This window comes from Chrysemys picta, chromosome 2 (assembly GCF_011386835.1).
Source record: "Chrysemys picta bellii isolate R12L10 chromosome 2, ASM1138683v2, whole genome shotgun sequence".
NCBI classification, from domain to species: domain Eukaryota; kingdom Metazoa; phylum Chordata; order Testudines; family Emydidae; genus Chrysemys; species Chrysemys picta.
The window spans coordinates 6,253,809-6,271,094 of record NC_088792.1 but is presented as its reverse complement, the minus strand read 5'-3'; the positions used below and the strand labels follow the sequence as shown (position 1 = coordinate 6,271,094).

At 43.7% G+C, this 17,286-nt stretch overlaps 1 protein-coding gene and 1 pseudogene across 10 annotated transcripts in view; one reads left to right on the top strand and one right to left on the bottom strand.

Moving 5' to 3' along the window:
• SETD2 (SET domain containing 2, histone lysine methyltransferase) overlaps nucleotides 1-7,244 on the bottom strand; it is a 143,915-nt gene extending 136,671 nt beyond the window's left edge. For 9 of the 10 annotated variants that reach the window (XR_010598164.1, XR_010598166.1, XR_010598165.1 and 6 more), the window contains exon 1: nucleotides 7,105-7,244. Coding sequence is in view for 6 of the 10 variants with exons in the window: in XM_065582561.1 (XP_065438633.1) it covers nucleotides 7,105-7,142 (38 nt within the window). In the remaining 4 variants the exon portion in view is untranslated. The remainder of the gene's footprint in view (nucleotides 1-7,104) is intronic. The other variant, XM_065582562.1, reaches the window with a different exon arrangement.
• A 779-nt stretch (nucleotides 7,245-8,023) lies between these two features.
• The window catches only part of LOC101952329 (tubulin delta chain-like), a 43,159-nt pseudogene continuing 33,896 nt past the window's right edge, over nucleotides 8,024-17,286 (top strand).

Here is a 17,286-nt window from a genome sequence, read left to right as displayed (position 1 = left end):
AGTTGACTGTGTCCCTTCCTTCAAGGAAGAGTGACACAGGGGAGATGTCTAAGGTGGAAGCTGTATAAGAAACAAGAAGAGAAACAGGACAAGCAATGGAGGGGAGAAAGCGCAGAGCAAGAAATCCCCCTCCATCTGCCAAAAAGAAAAGAAAAAGTGAGGGAGCTCAAAAGTTAGATACCCAAGAACAGAAAAGGGAAGAGAATTCTTAATGCAGGAAAGAGAAGTCCAGCTCTGATTTGTAAATAATAGATTTTTTATTTTCAAAGAAAGAAAATTAAGTGTTGGAGAACACGAAGTTGGAAAAAGAAAAATTAGGTTAGAGCATGACAGAACGCAAGTTATACAGTACCATTTTACACACCATAAGCTTATTGTCCTATTATAAAAGTGCAAAGTGATCAGCAAATCGCCTCATGTAATATCACTCAACTAGTTCTCTACCCAAGTCCAGAGAACAGGATCATTTTTTGTAAAATCCAGAACAGGGTTTCCAGTTAGAGAACCGTAACACCTGTACAATTTAAGCTATACAGGATGATTTCATAAAGTACAGCTCTAGTTGGGAACTTAACATACAATTACCACATGAATAGTCTGCAGATAATTAATGAATTATTCAAATAACTTAACCTGCTTATATGAACAAGTCAGCAAGCTATTTTCCCACAATTGGGTACTGTGCACTGTTCTGTTCTACATTACCTCAAAATATGTTCAAACTGGGTGGGACAATTATATCTAATTTAAATTATGGGGCTGATCTTGAAAATATTTACGATTAGGTGCCAACTCAACTCCTGAGAGTAGTCCCATTGAAGCAAGCACTACACCTTTAGTAAGTAACTGAAGGGTCAGACATTGTGCAAGTACTGTTCTCCTCACAGACACATAGGAATAATTTTCAAACTTGGCTGCCTAAAGCTAAGCACCTAAAATCCATATTCAGGGACTAAAATAGAGGTGGCTTCATTTTCAGTGAAAGCTGCAGATGTTCAGCACATCTCACTTCAGCTGGAACTGTGGTGTCCAGTGAAAGTTAGGCCACTTCTTAAGGTGTTTAAATAGAGATGGATGCCTAAAGTTAGGCGCCTCTAAGTTTGAAAGTTTTGGCTGTAAGTATTTACATTCAAAATGGGAACAAATGTACTGGATTCAACTGATTCCTCATTAATCCTTCAATTGGTATGATTAGCCACCCCAATGCAGTCTAGTTATCAATGCAATGACAAGATTCACAGTGTACATTTCAGGGGCACAAGAGAACTGCATTAAATTTATAACAAGCATTTTGGGGACAAAGGGGGAGGTTCAAGTCTATTATTATTCATTGTGTATCCCTTCCTGTAGAGAAAAAAATACACCGCTATCTCGATATAACGCGACCCAATAGAACACGAATTCGGATATAACACGGTAAAGCAGTGCTCCAGGAGGGTGGGGCTGCGCACTCCAGTGGACCAAAGCAAGTTCAATATAACGCGGTTTCACCTATAACGTGGTAAGATTTTTGGGCTCCCGAGGACAGCGTTATATCGAGGTAGAGGTGTACTGAGTACCAAAGTAGTCTTGCCCAATACAATTTGTGCCTGCAGAAATTTATGTTTCAAGGTTTTGAAAAACAGAATAGTTGTCCTAAAATTACAGACTGCATATATACAGATTCTGGAAATAGAAAACAATGGGTACATTAATTGCATAATTTAACAGAAATGCTACATACATTTGAAAATATACTACACTTCGGATGCTTTCATTCTTTAAGACTGACTTGCCTGAGAGAATAAAAAAGGACTTAAAATTATACACAGCACTCCAATTATAAGTGATGTAAGCAGAAATCTAGGGCATTGACAGTTTTCTGCCTGGTTTCAATTTATTTATTGAACAACATTGAGATGTTTTAATAAAAAGATTTATACAAACTTGCACCTGCAAGCTACAAATTATCTGTTTTTATGGCTATTAGGCTCAAAATCTAAGTTGTACATGCATCATATAATTACATGTCATTTTTTTTTCTTTAAAATAGCTCTTTCTTAGAGAAGCAAGTGACACAGTGCAGTAATATCAAGAATGTAGTTAAAAAAAATTCACATGCCACAACAGCCAAGTTTCCTCCCTCAGTTTCATGCCCTGGGAGACCATTAGTCTCTCTAATAAGGAAGAGTGATCAAAAGGAGAGGCAGCTGTAAAATAAGTCTTTTTCAGTTGCATTAGTGTCTCCCTGATGCATTATAACAACATAATTGAGGGAACTACCTTTCTGATTTAACTATATCCACCTACAATGTGTTTGCCAGGAGCGTCTACCTTGTGTTGAGGGTACTAAGCTACCGATAATTTTCCCTTGGGGAAAAGAAAATAGAATCCAGCTGCCAACAAGAAAGAAGTAACCAAATCCCAAAGTGACACTACCCACAAACAGTACTAAATTGCCCAGGAGTCTTTATAATAGCAACAAGTTTTGAAAAATAATAAAGTCATGGCAACTACTATAAAGCTCAAATTTTAGACTAAGCATTTCCTTAAAATATTTAAAAAACCTATCAATTTTGAATACCATAGTTTTAGGCCATGATCCTGAAGGACACTGGTTTTTAAACTGTGGGGCATGCCCCCCTGAGGGGTGCACTGAGGTTATCAGGGGGCTGCAAGGACTTGACTGGTTAAAAATGAACCATTCCCCAGCACACCCAGTGCAGTACTGCCATTCTACTGCCAGTCCGCTTCTCAAGAACCCACACCTTCCTCCACTCTCAAACGCTCACCCCGCCAACCCTAGTGGCTGCACTTAGAATCAACATAACCATAGCACCACAGACATGTCCCAGCCCCACAACAGAAACCTCACACCTGGTGTTACGCATGCATGCACAGAGGGGGTGGAACCGCTGCGCACGCATGAGTAACTGCTCTGGGCAGCTGGGATTCAAACAGGGTGCACGAGCCTCCTCCCTGTACACGCTGGTCATTTGGGGATTCCCCCCACTCCCTACAGGGGCTCCAAACCCTGCACCATCCAATTTCCCTCTTACCCCTATCTTAAGTGGGGCACATGTGGAACATGAATCTCCAAAGGGAGGGGTGCAGCAAAAAAAAAAAAAAAAAAAAGTTTGGGAACTTCTGCTGTAGGGTGATCCATACAGGCAGACCTTTATGTGTGGATGGGCAGTGTCACCCACCTAGGTCAGGGGCCTTTGGCAGTAAAGTTGAAGAAGATACAGCCAAGTTATAACCTGCAGCAGAGAGCAAAACAAGAAACAAGTGCAGATTTCAGCCTTATACTGTTCAAATGTGTTAATTTATTCTGCTTTTTTGTTGCAGGCAATTCTTGGTGGTGTATTCTAGTTTCCAGGTGTAATAAATGGTTTACAAATATCTAAAGTAAACTATAAAATTTTTCTCTGAATTTGTCTCACATTGAGCAAATATTTAGTGTCACAAAAGTGTCAGCTTTAATCTGGCACATTTAAGATGTTTTTGCATTTTCAATTCACTGGGTATTTTAATACATAAACTGAACTGAAAAATAAACTGAATTTCTTCTCTAAGAAAATAGTTTGTCCAGCATTTAATTGCACCACTAGCAGCCCTATACACTCACTAGTAACTTTACTCATATACAGATTATGTTTCCTCCCACTTCAGCCTATCCAAGTTCAAAATAAACAAAAGTAACTAATTTGTCAAATATCACTGCTAAATCAAAGTCAACACTACGCAAATTTACAGGAAAAAGACAGACAGATTTACAGTGAATGTGACATTGAATCTGGACACAAAAATGAGGAAAGACTGTCTATAAGGCAGTTATCCAGATATACTGCAAGTTCTATTTCACATAAAGGCAACATGAATTGGCGTTATTGTACTGGGAATTTCACAAAAATTGTAAATTTTACTGTTGAGAGGAACATGTACCATAAAACATAAGCAGGTGTAAATGGACTTTAATTTCTTACAAGAAAACTAAAGTCAGTGGCATCATCACTGTACACCCAGGATCAATATCTTGGCACTTACAAATATAACAGCCAACCATGTGATTAAACAGCTCCCTTCAGTCTAATATATCTAGTGCAAAATTCACTCAGCAATAGTCCCATTAAGAAAAACCACTGCACTAGGTACAAGCCTATTGATTTGCTGGTCTCCAGTTAGGGGTTCAAGTCAACTAGCCATTACTGTCACTCTCCAAAACACCACTATTTATGTATACATTTCAGACATTAAAAGTTACAAATCCTGCTTTTTCAAAAATATGAAAATGCATCTCCTCTTTCTTTTCACAGCAACTACACCTAAACACTACAAGAAATTCAAGAATGTTCAGACAGGTCATTAAATGAAATACTTGTTAGTTATCCCTGTAGCTAAGGCAATTAATCTCCCAGTCAAAGGGGGACGAACAGAAATTCTGGAGCAACAGGGTAAGAAATCTGTCAGTGACAAGTCTGCATACAGGCTGATAGTTTGTACCCTGCAGGGGTACCATATTTGGAGGAAGCCATCTTCTACAGCAGCATAAAATATCCTGCAGCTATCATGGTTTGTTTTTAACCTGTGTCCTCCAACATGACAGACAACTGTGCTTTGAAAATACTCAACTGGCTACTGGAATATGCTATGGACTGCATTTTTTAAAATGTGACATTTGAGAAAGGGGAAGGAGGTTATTAAAGACAAAGCATTCCTGCCTCTAAAGAAGATGCCATGACTGATCTACTTTATAAAGCATATGCACCTTTTGCTTTATAGAAGGACATGTGCCTGAAAAAGATATAACACTTGCTTTAACAGAGTGGGAAACACTGATCAGATGTATAAGAACAAGGTTCCAGGATCTAGTACACAGGAGCGTGATGGGAAGACAGCTTTCTATGTATTCTTTCCATGACCACACTTCAAAAGGCTTCTCTAACATATAACTTTTGTCTGAAGATTTTTCAAAATCTCACTCCTTCATAAATTTATTAAGAGATAATAAACCCGTTGTGATAAAATATTAAAGAAATATTTGTAACTAAAAGTTGTTAAATAAAGCCAATATGAATTTTTATAAATCGGGTTTAAAATATGTTTGGAGATTGTTCTAAGTGACTGGTGACTACGCAAGATGATAAATAGGTTTTTTAACATGTATGGACTTAATATGAGCTACTTATTTTAATACTGAAATGACCTGGAATGCCAAAAATTACACCAACAATTAGGGTTATCTGTTATGAATAAGCACTTCTACATACACCTATTCATCATTTGCTAGAAGAAATAAGAGATCCTATGATCTAGGCTTAGTGAAACAGAACCTGAATTCAAACTGAAAACCTTGGCATTTTACTAATTTTAGAAGCATCAGATGTAAGCATCATTCTGCAAAACCTCATTTTGGGTGACACATAAATCCCGTCTGCTCTCCTTGAATATTAGAGATCTTGTAGCATTTTGCTTAAAAGGTTTGCACTGTTGTTCAAAATATCCCTTTTTACCCTTCACACCCATCCAACTATTGCACTGGAAGAGTGCTATGTGCCAGTTGTCTGCCTCTTTCCATCCCAGAGGTGACTGCATTTCAGTGATGCTGCATGTATAAAGTTTATGAAGCACTCTGGGATCCTTCAGGATGCAAAGCATGCTATAAACACAAAATATTATTCAGGACCAGTAGCTAACTGTTAGACTGTTGAGGAAGAAGACGAAAAACACTATTAGCTACTGAACCACCTTCTCCAAGAGGCGATGAAACCAGCAGCCCTGACATGCTGATTGTTGTGTGTGTATGTTTTGGTGAAAATCCCTGGCAGAGAGAAAAACAAACAAACATCAGCCATTAGTCTGTCCCCTCCTCAGGCTTGTATCTCATTGACCGTTTTTCCCTTCAGCTAGAAAATGGGGCAGGGGCACAACATGGCTTTAGTTCAACTTCAGTATTTCCCTGAGAATGCCATGTTCACCTACCTGGCCAGAGCCGGAGTCCCAACCTGTTACCCATCCCTAAGGGAACTGGGGACGATTCACAAAGCAGCAGGCAGGGAGAGGAGCCATTTAATCATCCACACACAAAAAAGTGGAGAAAGAGCCTCACTGGGAGAGCTGTGAGTGGCAGGGAGAATGACCACCCCTAGCCTGCCCCCCCTACACACCTGGGGGGTGACAGGGAGAATGACCTCCCCCACAAACAAACCCCTGGAGGGGTGGCAGGGAGAACGATCCCCACCCCCCCCCCATACACTCTCAGGGGCTGACAAGGAGAGTGACCCACCCTGCCTTCCCCACAGACACTGGGGGGTGGAGGGGTGGCAGGGAGAATGACCCCCCAGCCCCCCACAAACAGACCCCCTGGGCAGGGAGAATGACCCCCCAGACCCTCCCCCAGAGACCCCCTGGGCGGGTGGCATGGAGAGTGCCCCCCCAACAGACCCCCTGGGCAGGGGGCAGAGAGAATGACCCCCCAGCCTCCCCAGAGACCCCCTGGGGGGGTGGCACAGAGAGTGACCCCCCAGCCCCCCCACAAACAGACCCCCTGGGCGGGGGGCAGGGAGAGTGACCCCCAGCCCCCCCCCCAACAGACACTCTCGGGGGCTGACAAGGAGAGTGACCCGCCCTGCCCCCTCCCCACAAGCAGACCCCCGTGTGGGGCCAGAGCCTGCCCTGGGCTGTGGGCTGCTCGCCGCCCCCACACTGCACCTCTCCCCGGCTCAGCCGTTGCTTCCCCGGGGCCGGGCTCTGACTCGAGGCCGGGGACGCGCGGCCTAGCCCTCCCTCCCGCCGGGGCTCCGACAGGCCCGCAAGCCCCACTCTAGCCCCGCGCGCACCTGCCCGCGCCGCCGCCTCGGGTGCCCTTCCCGCGCCAGGCCCCAGCCCGCTCAGGGAACCATTTTCCCTCCCTCCAGCCGGAGGTTAACCCCCCCCCCCAACAACCCGGCCTGTCCCCTGGGGGTGACCCCACGAGCAGGCCTGGCCCGGGGGGATGCCCCCCCCCATAGCAGGGCAATTCAGGTGTGTGCCCCCCCCCGCCCCTGAGCCGGCCGTGGGTGGGCCCCCCCCCCCCCCCGCCCCTGAGCCGGCCTGCGGCGAGGGGTGGGGAAATTCAATACTTACTCAGGGGTGGGATGTTCCGGATCATAGAAATCCCCCATCTTCGGCCTCCCCCTGGATCAGCGGCAGCGAGGATCCGCGCAGCCCCCGCCCCGCATAGGGAGAGAGAGGGGAGGGTGTCCGCCAAACGCCCCCCCCCCCGGCTCCGCTCCTCCGGCTCCCCACGCACCAAACCACCTCCGGGATGGGGGGCTCGGGGGGGCCGCGCTCTCCTGCCCCAGCGGCCGCCTTCACATCCTCCCCGGGGAGGGGGACGCCACAGCGGGCCCCAGGGGCTGCCCCGGCGGCGGGGAGTGGCGGCGGGTAGGCGGGTGTCTCAGGGCTGATTCTCCGCCGGGCCCCCCCTGGCAGCCGGGCAAACGCTTCCCAGGCACCGAAATCCGCCTCAGGAACAGGAGCCGGCGGCGGCGGCCCAGGCCATGGGGCGCCCCTCCATGCCGGGGGCAGACCGCAGCCAATGTATAATTAGCACTAATCCTCTCCCTCCAAAAGCGATCGCCTGGCCGGGGTGGTGGTGGAGAGCGCGGGTGGGCTGTGTCGTCCTCCAGGGAGAGCCAGGCCCCACCCCGCAAAGGAGCCACTCTTCTTCCAAATGCAATAATCCAGCCAAGCAAGGCAATCCGTCCCCCCCCCAAAAATCAACCCAACTGAAACCTCCTTCCCCCAGTAACTGTAAATCCTCAAGTTTAGACGTGGACGAACGTGTCTCTCCCGTCGCCGATTCGGTGTCTGCTCCTCTTCTGCTCTAGGTGTCCGCTGGAGGAAGGGGGGCGGGGGGTTTCACAGCCCCTTATGATGTCGTTCTGGGAGTTAAAAGTGGATTATATTTTTAATAGCTCTCCCCCTCCCCCTTATACTGTATTTTTCCTCTTTAGCGGTGGCTGAGCGTAGAGGCTTCTTCCTCGCTCCCTCCTCCTCCTGCTCTGAAACACAAACGGAAACTGTAACTCATCTACTTCCTACTAAGAGAGTCACAGAAAATACAGAGAGCGAGAGAAACAGCGACAAGGCCCCAAAGCAAGCAACTGCCATCAATGCAAGCGGCTGCTCCTTCCCTGCAAGGTAAAGAAGCAATTTCATGTCGTGGAAACAAACATGGAGCAGGAAGCTCGTTATTAAAGGAGACATGTCTGTGTTGCTGGTTTGGGGCTTGTGTTGAAGGGCAGGTTTTTCTTCCCGGATGAGTAGTTTGCAGCTTTTTTTTTTTACATTTGGGAACTAGGAGCATTGCCCTCTCCCCCCTAAAGTACCTGTTCCATGGATATAAACATTCAGTAATTTCCCCAGCCCAAGGGCTGTATTTTTGTCTTCTATAGATTTTCTGAGAATTTGCATAATCATTACAACACATTATTTACCTCCATCCACAGCGTTGGTACTTTTACTTGATTTCCCTCCTCTTGAGTAGCCACTGCACAGCTTGCCCCCAGTTTACAGGAAAAGGTAGACTGGTGCATTTTAAGGCTATGATACTACAAGTCACTCCTGTGGGTGGACTTATTAGTCAGTGGACATGGTAGTCCTCCCATGCGGAGTCAAGTGGCACCACAGGACATAGGTTAAAAACCATATTTTTGTCCATTGTTGTTGTAGCCGTGTTGGTCCCAGGATATTAATTAGAGAGTCAAGGTGGTGAGAGAGACAAGCTTTCAGAGCTCTGTGTAAGCTTGAGAGAGCTTGAGTCTCCCACCAACAGAAGTTGCTCCAATAAAAGATATTACACCCCACACACCTTATCTATCTAATATTTTTATCAAGGACATTTCTTTACCCATGTTAGCATCTTAGCTTCTTATTAATAAAAAATACTTAGTACTTACAAAACACATCATGACAAAGTGTCCTATGGCACCTTATAGACTAACAGACGTATTGGAGCATAAGCTTTTGTGGGTGAATACCCACTTCATCAGATGCATGTAGTACATGCATCTGATGAAGTGGGTATTCACCCACAAAAGCTTATGCTCCAATACGTCTGTTAGTCTATAAGGGCCACAGGACTCTTTGTCGCTTTTTACAGATCCAGACTAACAACGCTACCCCTCTGATACATAACACATCATGTTCAACACGATTACAGTACCTGGTAGTATCCTAAGAAGTTACAAAATTAAAACTCCAATTCTGCAATTATATCTGCATGGTTGTCGGTGCAAGGACCTAGCTCCCACAGAGCTGACTTCTGAACTGGGGCCTTAATCTTGAAAAGTGATTTTGAGAGGCATTTGCAAAAGAATCTTTGAAAAGGAGTTATTGTTACTGAACAGATATTGTGTATTCACGTATACAAGCTAACCTTAAATGGGATATTAGCCACTCAGTGTTTTAAATCTCCAGCAGAGATTTGTGGATGATAAAATATTACGTAAGATGCAAAGTGGGGTCTCTCAACTAAGATAGACACCCAAAGCTGATTGATAATCATACACAAAATTTTGGTGATGCAATTGAAAAATGTCATAATTAGAATTTCACTAAATTAAAGGGCTGGAAAATTTTCTTTGATTTTATCCTTCATTTTTTACAGCAACAGTAAAATAAAGCCTGCTACTTAAGCACAATAAAATAATTTTATTCATTAATAATTACGTTAAAAACAGCAACAAATAATGAATGCTATTTAGTCAATATAAAGATCTACAATACAAAGGACAGTTACCTCTTAATGCATCATGAAAGGGATACGGCCATAATCATCATCAATTAATTGTTAAGTAACAACATCATTCTCAGTACTGTACAGACATAAACAAAGACAGTTGCCTCCTAATGAATTTACAGGGCAATGCTCTGAACCTGCAATTTGTTCTGGACAGGTGAACCACTGTGCCTGTGTGGACTCCTCGTGAGTACAAAGGTTCGCCTGTACGTAACAAGTTGCAAGATTGTGCCCTAAGGCTCTGATCCCATGAACACTTATACATACGCTGAATTTTTACACACGTGTGATCCAATTCAGCAAACACTTACACACATGCTTAACTTTACTACAATGAGTCTTACACCCTTGCCTGCAGCGAGTTCTGCATGGAAGACCTGTGCGCGCACACAGTCATGTTGATTTAAGTGAAGATCCACCATACACGAAACTCATAGCAGTGTTAGGGCATAATTCATACAGTTAAACATGCATGTGAATTTGTGAAGGATTGGGGTAAAAGGCATTTAAGTCAATGGTAAAGAGAACCCATGTGGAGCAACTCGCTGGATTGAGGCCTAAAACATAGACACAGAGAAGATAGGATGCCCTGGGAAAGCCAGAAGTAATTTAACTTTTATTAATAAAAATATTAAGAAATAATTTATTAAAGACAGACATCTATTTCTGCCTTAGCATCTGAAATTCTTAGAACAAGGAACTTTTCAAATCTAATCTTGCTCTACTTTCTCTTTAGTTTTCACTTACTTTCCCTTGTACATTTGCATTTTTTAGTGATAATATTATTTAGCAAAAAAAACAAGGAGTCCTTGTGGCACCTTAGAGACTAACACATTTATTTGGGCTGTAGTGGGGGCAGAGGGTTGTTTAAATTACAATATTATTGGCTGAAATTTAAAATTTCATGAAGAATTTTTTTTTTAAAACAACCTCCAAATTTGGGATTTGATCAAGCTGAAAGTGCTGCAATATGCGATGCAATATTCAATACAACACCCAATCTGTTCAGTACACTTGTCAGATAGCATTCAGTGGTGTATATTGTTAGTCGTTAATTGGATATTGTGTAAAATTAATTAAATAATCCACAAATAAATTACTTAATATGCTATTGTGTGGTGACTGTTAGTAGATAATACATGGTTGAGTATGGTTTGTTAGGGATAGCAGCCAAAAAGAATGATTAAGCAGAGAAAGTAATTGTAACACACACAGAACAATGTTCATAGTTTACAAGGTCAGCCCAGCTACAAGGGGCTTGGCTAGAGGGAGTTTCCCCTATTAGTTTTCCTGGTATGAGGTCATGGCAGGGAAGATCCAAATAATATACAGGAAGCAACAAGGTCCTAATCTTGTATGCACATATGCATGTAACTATCCACATGAGCAATCCTACTGAATTGATTAGTACACGTGCGTAGTCCCATACTCATGCATAAATGTTCGCATGATCGGCACCAAATCATCTACCCATAGACAGCTCAATTGATTGCATCTGCTCTGGTGTCTACTGTCTAGGATGACCAGATAGCAAGTGAAAAAAATCAGGATGGGGTGGGAGGTAATAGGAGCCCATATTAAAAAAAAGCCCCAAATATCAGGACTGTCCCTATAAAATCAGGACATCTAGTTACCCTACTACTGTCTAGCCACTTAAAGACTAGCTATGAAAGTCGCTGTACAGGAGCAGAGCTGAAAAGAGTCCTGGATACTAGTTTTGTTAAGAAGCAGGAGCAAGCAAAGTGTGATCAAGGACAGTGGATGTGCCACCAAAAGTGACTTTAGGCTCCCTATGTTATCTTAGGCTGCCTATGATTCCAGTAGATTACACTGTGTTTGAACCTATCCAATTCAAATGTTTTATTTCAACTGTATTTTACCTTTGGGGATCTCTTAAATTAAGGGACTTTTCAATCAGGCTTAGGAGGATGAGTTTTTAAATCACCCATTGGTGGTTATGGGGGCATGAAAGTAACCCCAACTTTTAATAAATAAACTCCATACAGTAGAATGTATTATTCCTCTTACCTGCTGTAGCATTCCCTCAGTATATGCCCTATTGCTGTGGTAGTACAGCTGGGTCTTTGATTTCCCTAGGGGAGAGAGGCTGGCTGCTCTCCCCTTTTATTGCGGCTAACAAGAAGCAGAGGTAAATCACCAGCTGTGTTCCACCCAGGGTCTGTCTCTAATAGCTGTGGGGTGATAAAAAGGAAGTCTGAAGTAAGCCAGCAGGTTCATTTAGGCTGAACAGTAAAGCATTTAGGTGTTGCGTCTTTGAAATAGGCTTACCCACAAGAAAAGATTCTCTGCATAATTATTGTCTAGGATGATATAAGTACTGTGTGGTGTCACTCACCAAGCTTTCCCTTTCAAGTTAGTCAACTCATTCTGAAAAGTGACTCTTGAAAAAGGAATTATGGGCTTCTGTAGTTAAAGTCTCAACAATTTCTAGATGAAATGTATTCAATTACAAATGAAAAGTTGTTTCTTCAGTTAGTGTGAAGAACCCAGCCTGGGATCTGCTAGTTAAACTATGTTTTTCTCTGGTCTGTGTAACATCACCACTAGGCCCCCTATTAGGTGTTACTTGTGTGCTTAAAGTTAAGCACATGTGTAAGTGTTTGCAGAATTGGAATCTTAGGCAGCTGCTCGAATATATGACTTGATGCTGGTAGTTATTTGACAAATCACTTTTTGAAGTATTTGGTCATCTTGAGAGCTGATTTAATATGAATACTTGACTGGATAAATAACATTTGTCAACATCTGACAATATTTTTACTGCTATTCAACCAGCAATAATCATTAGGCGCTTGATCCTGTACACATGTAGACTCTACTCCTGCAAACCATTAAGCCAGTCCAGAAGGGAATGTATTGCTGTTGCTTTGGGTGGGCTGTAATTAGCACTCCATTATCTGTTACTTTGATAACTCAATTTTTTAATATTTTAGCCATCAATCCACCAATGAGCCCCGTCTTTGCAGAATCCTGCATCCATGTGGAGTCCCGTGGACTTCAAAGGGGCTTTGCATGAGCATCAGGAATCAGTTCACACAGTTACCCTAGTGCTCTGTGCCTGAAGGCCATTAGGTGCCTTATCCAAAATGAATTAAACAATACTCACTAAAGGCAACATCTCCCAGACAAACTGCGGAGGTATGGCTAGCGTAGGGCTGTTGTCCTAATTGTACTCTGTTGTCACTGGTATTATTAGACGGATTTTTATTGAACTTTAGAACCATATGTGCTTGCATAATAGGAGCAGTGTTGCCAACCCCAGACATTTAAAAATCATGAGTCAAACCCCAATCATTAGATTAAAAAAAAATGGATTCTCTATATTTGCCTTCTGTTTTTTTTAGTCCTTAGGTTACACTTCAGTCACATTTTCAAGCTCTTTTCTGCAACCGTGAAAGCTGAGGGTCTCGTATATTCACATGACTCAGGAAGCAAGGGCTTTAAGATTAACGCCAATTATCCTGTTTGTCAATTGCAATAAAATAAGGAGAGTTGGTGAGATGCAGGAGATAGCAATTGTTACTGTTTTGTCCAAGTGATTGTACTCCTGGTTTAATATTTGAGTCCAGAATAGTTTGCTGAATCAGAGGTAAAATATTTTTACTAGGCTCTGTCTGGTGAATAGTTTATGTTCTTTTTTTATGGTTTAAATGCTCATTGTGCCTTTTCTTCTAAGGCCATATTCTGATCTGTTACCACTGTGTGTGTATCTCCATTGAAGTTAATGGAGTTATTGTGGATTTACACCTGGATTGACCTCAGACTCTGGACATGTTTTCTGACTACTACAGCAGTTCTGTGTCTCTTCATTGCCCCCATTTGCTTTCTCTTTCCGTTTCCAGAACCTGGTCTCATTTTCTCTCTTTGTATAAAAACACTATCAATAAAAAAACGAATACAGAATTTTAAAATGTATTCTTAAGATGATAACACTTTGTTCTCATGGGTCTCCTGTCAATCTCTTGTGCAATATGGAAAAATAGTGCAGCAAGATTTTGTGTGGTGAATAAACATAATATTGGGATTAATATTTAACCACAAGATGTAGATTTCGTTTTTAAAAAATCACGTTTACCTCTGAATTTCCTAGTGTGCCTCATCTTCTGTTAAGCCCTGCAAACACTTATGCACATGCTTAATTCAGTATTGCCAACACCAAAGTGTTCAAAAATCATGAGATTATTTAAAAAAAAAAAAGTCTGAGGTTCTTTTGAATTGCCTTCTGGTTTTTGAGCCTTTAGGTTTCACTTTTCCAGGTTTTCTCCACAAGAGGGCTAAAAAGTTCTTAACCAAAAAAAAAAGCTCAGATTTTCTTTATTCACAGGAACTGGGGCCTTAAGAAAAACACCAAATGTTCTGAGACTTAGAACATCGGAGAGGTGGTTATAATAACTTCAAGCATATGAGACATCACTTGGGCTCTTCACGTGCTTAGAATAGACTCAATCATAGAATATCAGGGTTGGAAGGGACCTCAGGAGATCATCTAGTCCAACCCCCCTGCTCAGAGCAGGACAAATCCCCAGATAGTTGTTGTTTTTTTTTTAAAACCCCAGTTCCCTAAATGGCCCCCTCAAGGATTGAACTCACAACCCTGGGTTTAGCAGGCCAATGCTCAAACCACTGAGCTATCCCTCCCCCGCACATGTGTAAGTGTTAGCAGGATTGAGGCCTTGGACTGTAAGGTCCCTGGGGCAGGCACTTACCCAGCACATTCTTGGTGCTGACCAAATAATAGTGTGTGGCCCAGAGTGCCTGTATTTCTGTATCTCTCTGCTCTATACCCTTTTGACCCAGTGTCTTTATTCATTTTATTCCTTCTCAAGACTGCCCCGTCCCTGACATTTGCAAGCCTTCTGTCTGTACTTTGTCCCACAGTCCCACCACGCTTTAGGCTGGCAATAGTCAGTCCGTGGTTCTTCACAACCATCCGGTTTGAATATGGTGTTATGTGACATACTAATGATACTGTGGTAGTTGCCCTGTGGGGGGAAATGGCAAATTAAAGCAGACACACAAATCATATACGTGGCAATGGTATCAACCAGAGCCAGCCGATTTGAAACTTGTGACATGCTTAGAATGGAAGGTCCCAGGGCCCTGAAAATGGCAGTTGCTTTGCTTTTATATATATGTGTTTTAACTGTGTTTTTGAAGCGTATTTAGTCACCGTACTCATGTTCTATATACTCTTTTAAGAAACACAGCTGGCTGACAAAAGCAGCCAGAGAGACAGCCTTGAACTGAAGCTTTCTGTCTATCACGGAACAGGGACTCCACAGGACATATGTGAGGCAGCCTCCTCTCTATGGGCTCAGCCAGCACTATACAGACACACCTGTAAGACTTGCTGTGCCCGGAAGGAGGAATCTTAAAAAGGGAAAGCCTACCGCAGGAAGGGGATGTGACTAGGAGAAAACTAGGGAATGACTAGGGCAGAGGCCTTGGAAAAAGTGGCCTACAAGGATAGAGCAGCAAAGAGGAAGACATTTGCAGACCCTTCTTCCCCTGAGACTTCATGGACCAGGTATAAAGTGGGGGGTAACCAAAAAGAGGGGCTAGAGGCAAACCCTAACCCTGATCAAGGACACTAGAGCCTGCAGATAAGCTGAACCCCAAAGGGGTGACCAAAAGATTGCCTGAGAAACTGACCGCCTTTGCCTTTTTTTTAATTCTGATTCTCCCTCGCCAAGGGGACGGAGAGGGGAAAGAACCTTTTTGTTTGGAGAATCCCTTGTATGCCACAAGCAGGGAAGGACTCTGTGAGCAGCCCAAAGGGTCCCTCACCCACCTCAAGGGGTGGAGAATGCGGGCATAACACCTGCTACAAAGGTGTTTACTGAGCTTAGCAGTTCTGAGCAAGATGGAACCCGAGCAGCGGCGTAAACGGCTAGCGGACATGTGACAGCAGCACGGGGCTCAGCAACGCCAGTTCCAGCAGCAATTGCTACAGCCGTGGGCTACCCGACAGCAAGTTCAAACCCCGCAACAGCTGCTGAGGGAACTGAAGACCAGAAGCAGGAGTTACACAAGGAAATGATACAACATTGGCCCTATCCCCCCACAGAGTGCCAGTGGGTTACGCTTCCACTGTGGTGAGTCCCCCACCTGTATCTGTGAAGCTAACCAAGACGATAATTCGGAGGTCTTTTTAGTTACATTTGAGAGAGTGGCACTAGCATCTCTGTGGCCCTCTGAGCAGTGGGCTTTTTAGTTCCACACTTGACTGGTCTGGCACAGGCAGGCCTACCGTAGCCTGGACTTAGAGGAGACTAAGGGCTCTAAACAAGTAAGGTTTCCTTCCCAGTTGATGTGCAAATTAGGCTCCCTTCTGAAGATCATGTCCCTGAAAACCTCAGTGTTCCACCTGCAGACAGGTGGCCTAGTGGAGCAATTTACTGAGACTCTGAAGGGAATGTTGAGACACTTCGTTAGTAAATACCCCAAGCACTAGGACCAGCTACTCCGGCCACTCCTGATTTTCCTAAGGAAGGTCCCGCAGGCCTCCACAGGGTTCTGTCCCTTCAAGTTACTCTATGGCTGCCAACCACAGGGAATTCTTGGCCTTGTTACGAGAGGGCTGAGAGGAAAAGGGCATAGGTGCCTTAAGTGCAACCCAATGTGTCTTACAATTAAGGGAATGACTTGGGGTCCTAGGGGTATTTGCAAGAGAGAATTTGAGAAAGGCCCAACATACTCAGGAACAAAATTATAATTAAGGGACACAACTACAGACCTACCTTGATAACCGGATCCTTCAACGGCTTCCTCAGCTGAGTCAAAATTAATGGCCCAGTGGCAGGGTCCGTTTGAAGTTGTTAGTCAGGGAGGGCCAGTGGACTATTTGACAAAACTGCTAGGTAGAAAGAAGGAAACTAAAATTTATCACGTGAATCTTCTTAAACCTTGGAAGACGCAAGAGGCCTTGCTGATAATTCCCTTGCTTACAGAGCCTGAATTAGGGCCCCAAGTACGCAGCAGCCAAGAACCGACACCAGTGCCTGTACCCCTGCACAGAAGAAGCAACTCATCCAATTGACCAATGACTTTGGAACTGTATTTCCTCCTCCCCCCTCGCCCTCCGTGGGAGAACACAGTCCAATGCCACCTAGAGATCAACTTGGGCCAGCTAGTCAGAGAGTAGCCTCTGCCATTCCCATGGAGGATGTGGGACACATTCTGAGAAGTATGAGCAATGCTGGAGATGAGGGTAATTAGGGAGTCCAGAAGTGAATGGAGGATCCCTATAGTTCTAATTCCCAAACTGGACGGTTTGGTTTTGCATAGATTTGAGGAAGGTTAATTCCATTTTGACATTTGATGCCTACCCAATACCAAGGGTAGAGGAGTTATTAGAGCAGCTGGGACCAGCAAAGTACCCGAGCACTATTGACCTGACAAAAAGTTATTGGCAGATCCCTCTGTCCCCATCCTCACACAAGAAAACTGCTTTCGCAAACTCCTTCAGGAATTTCCAATTCGACATTAGGCCTTACAGCCTC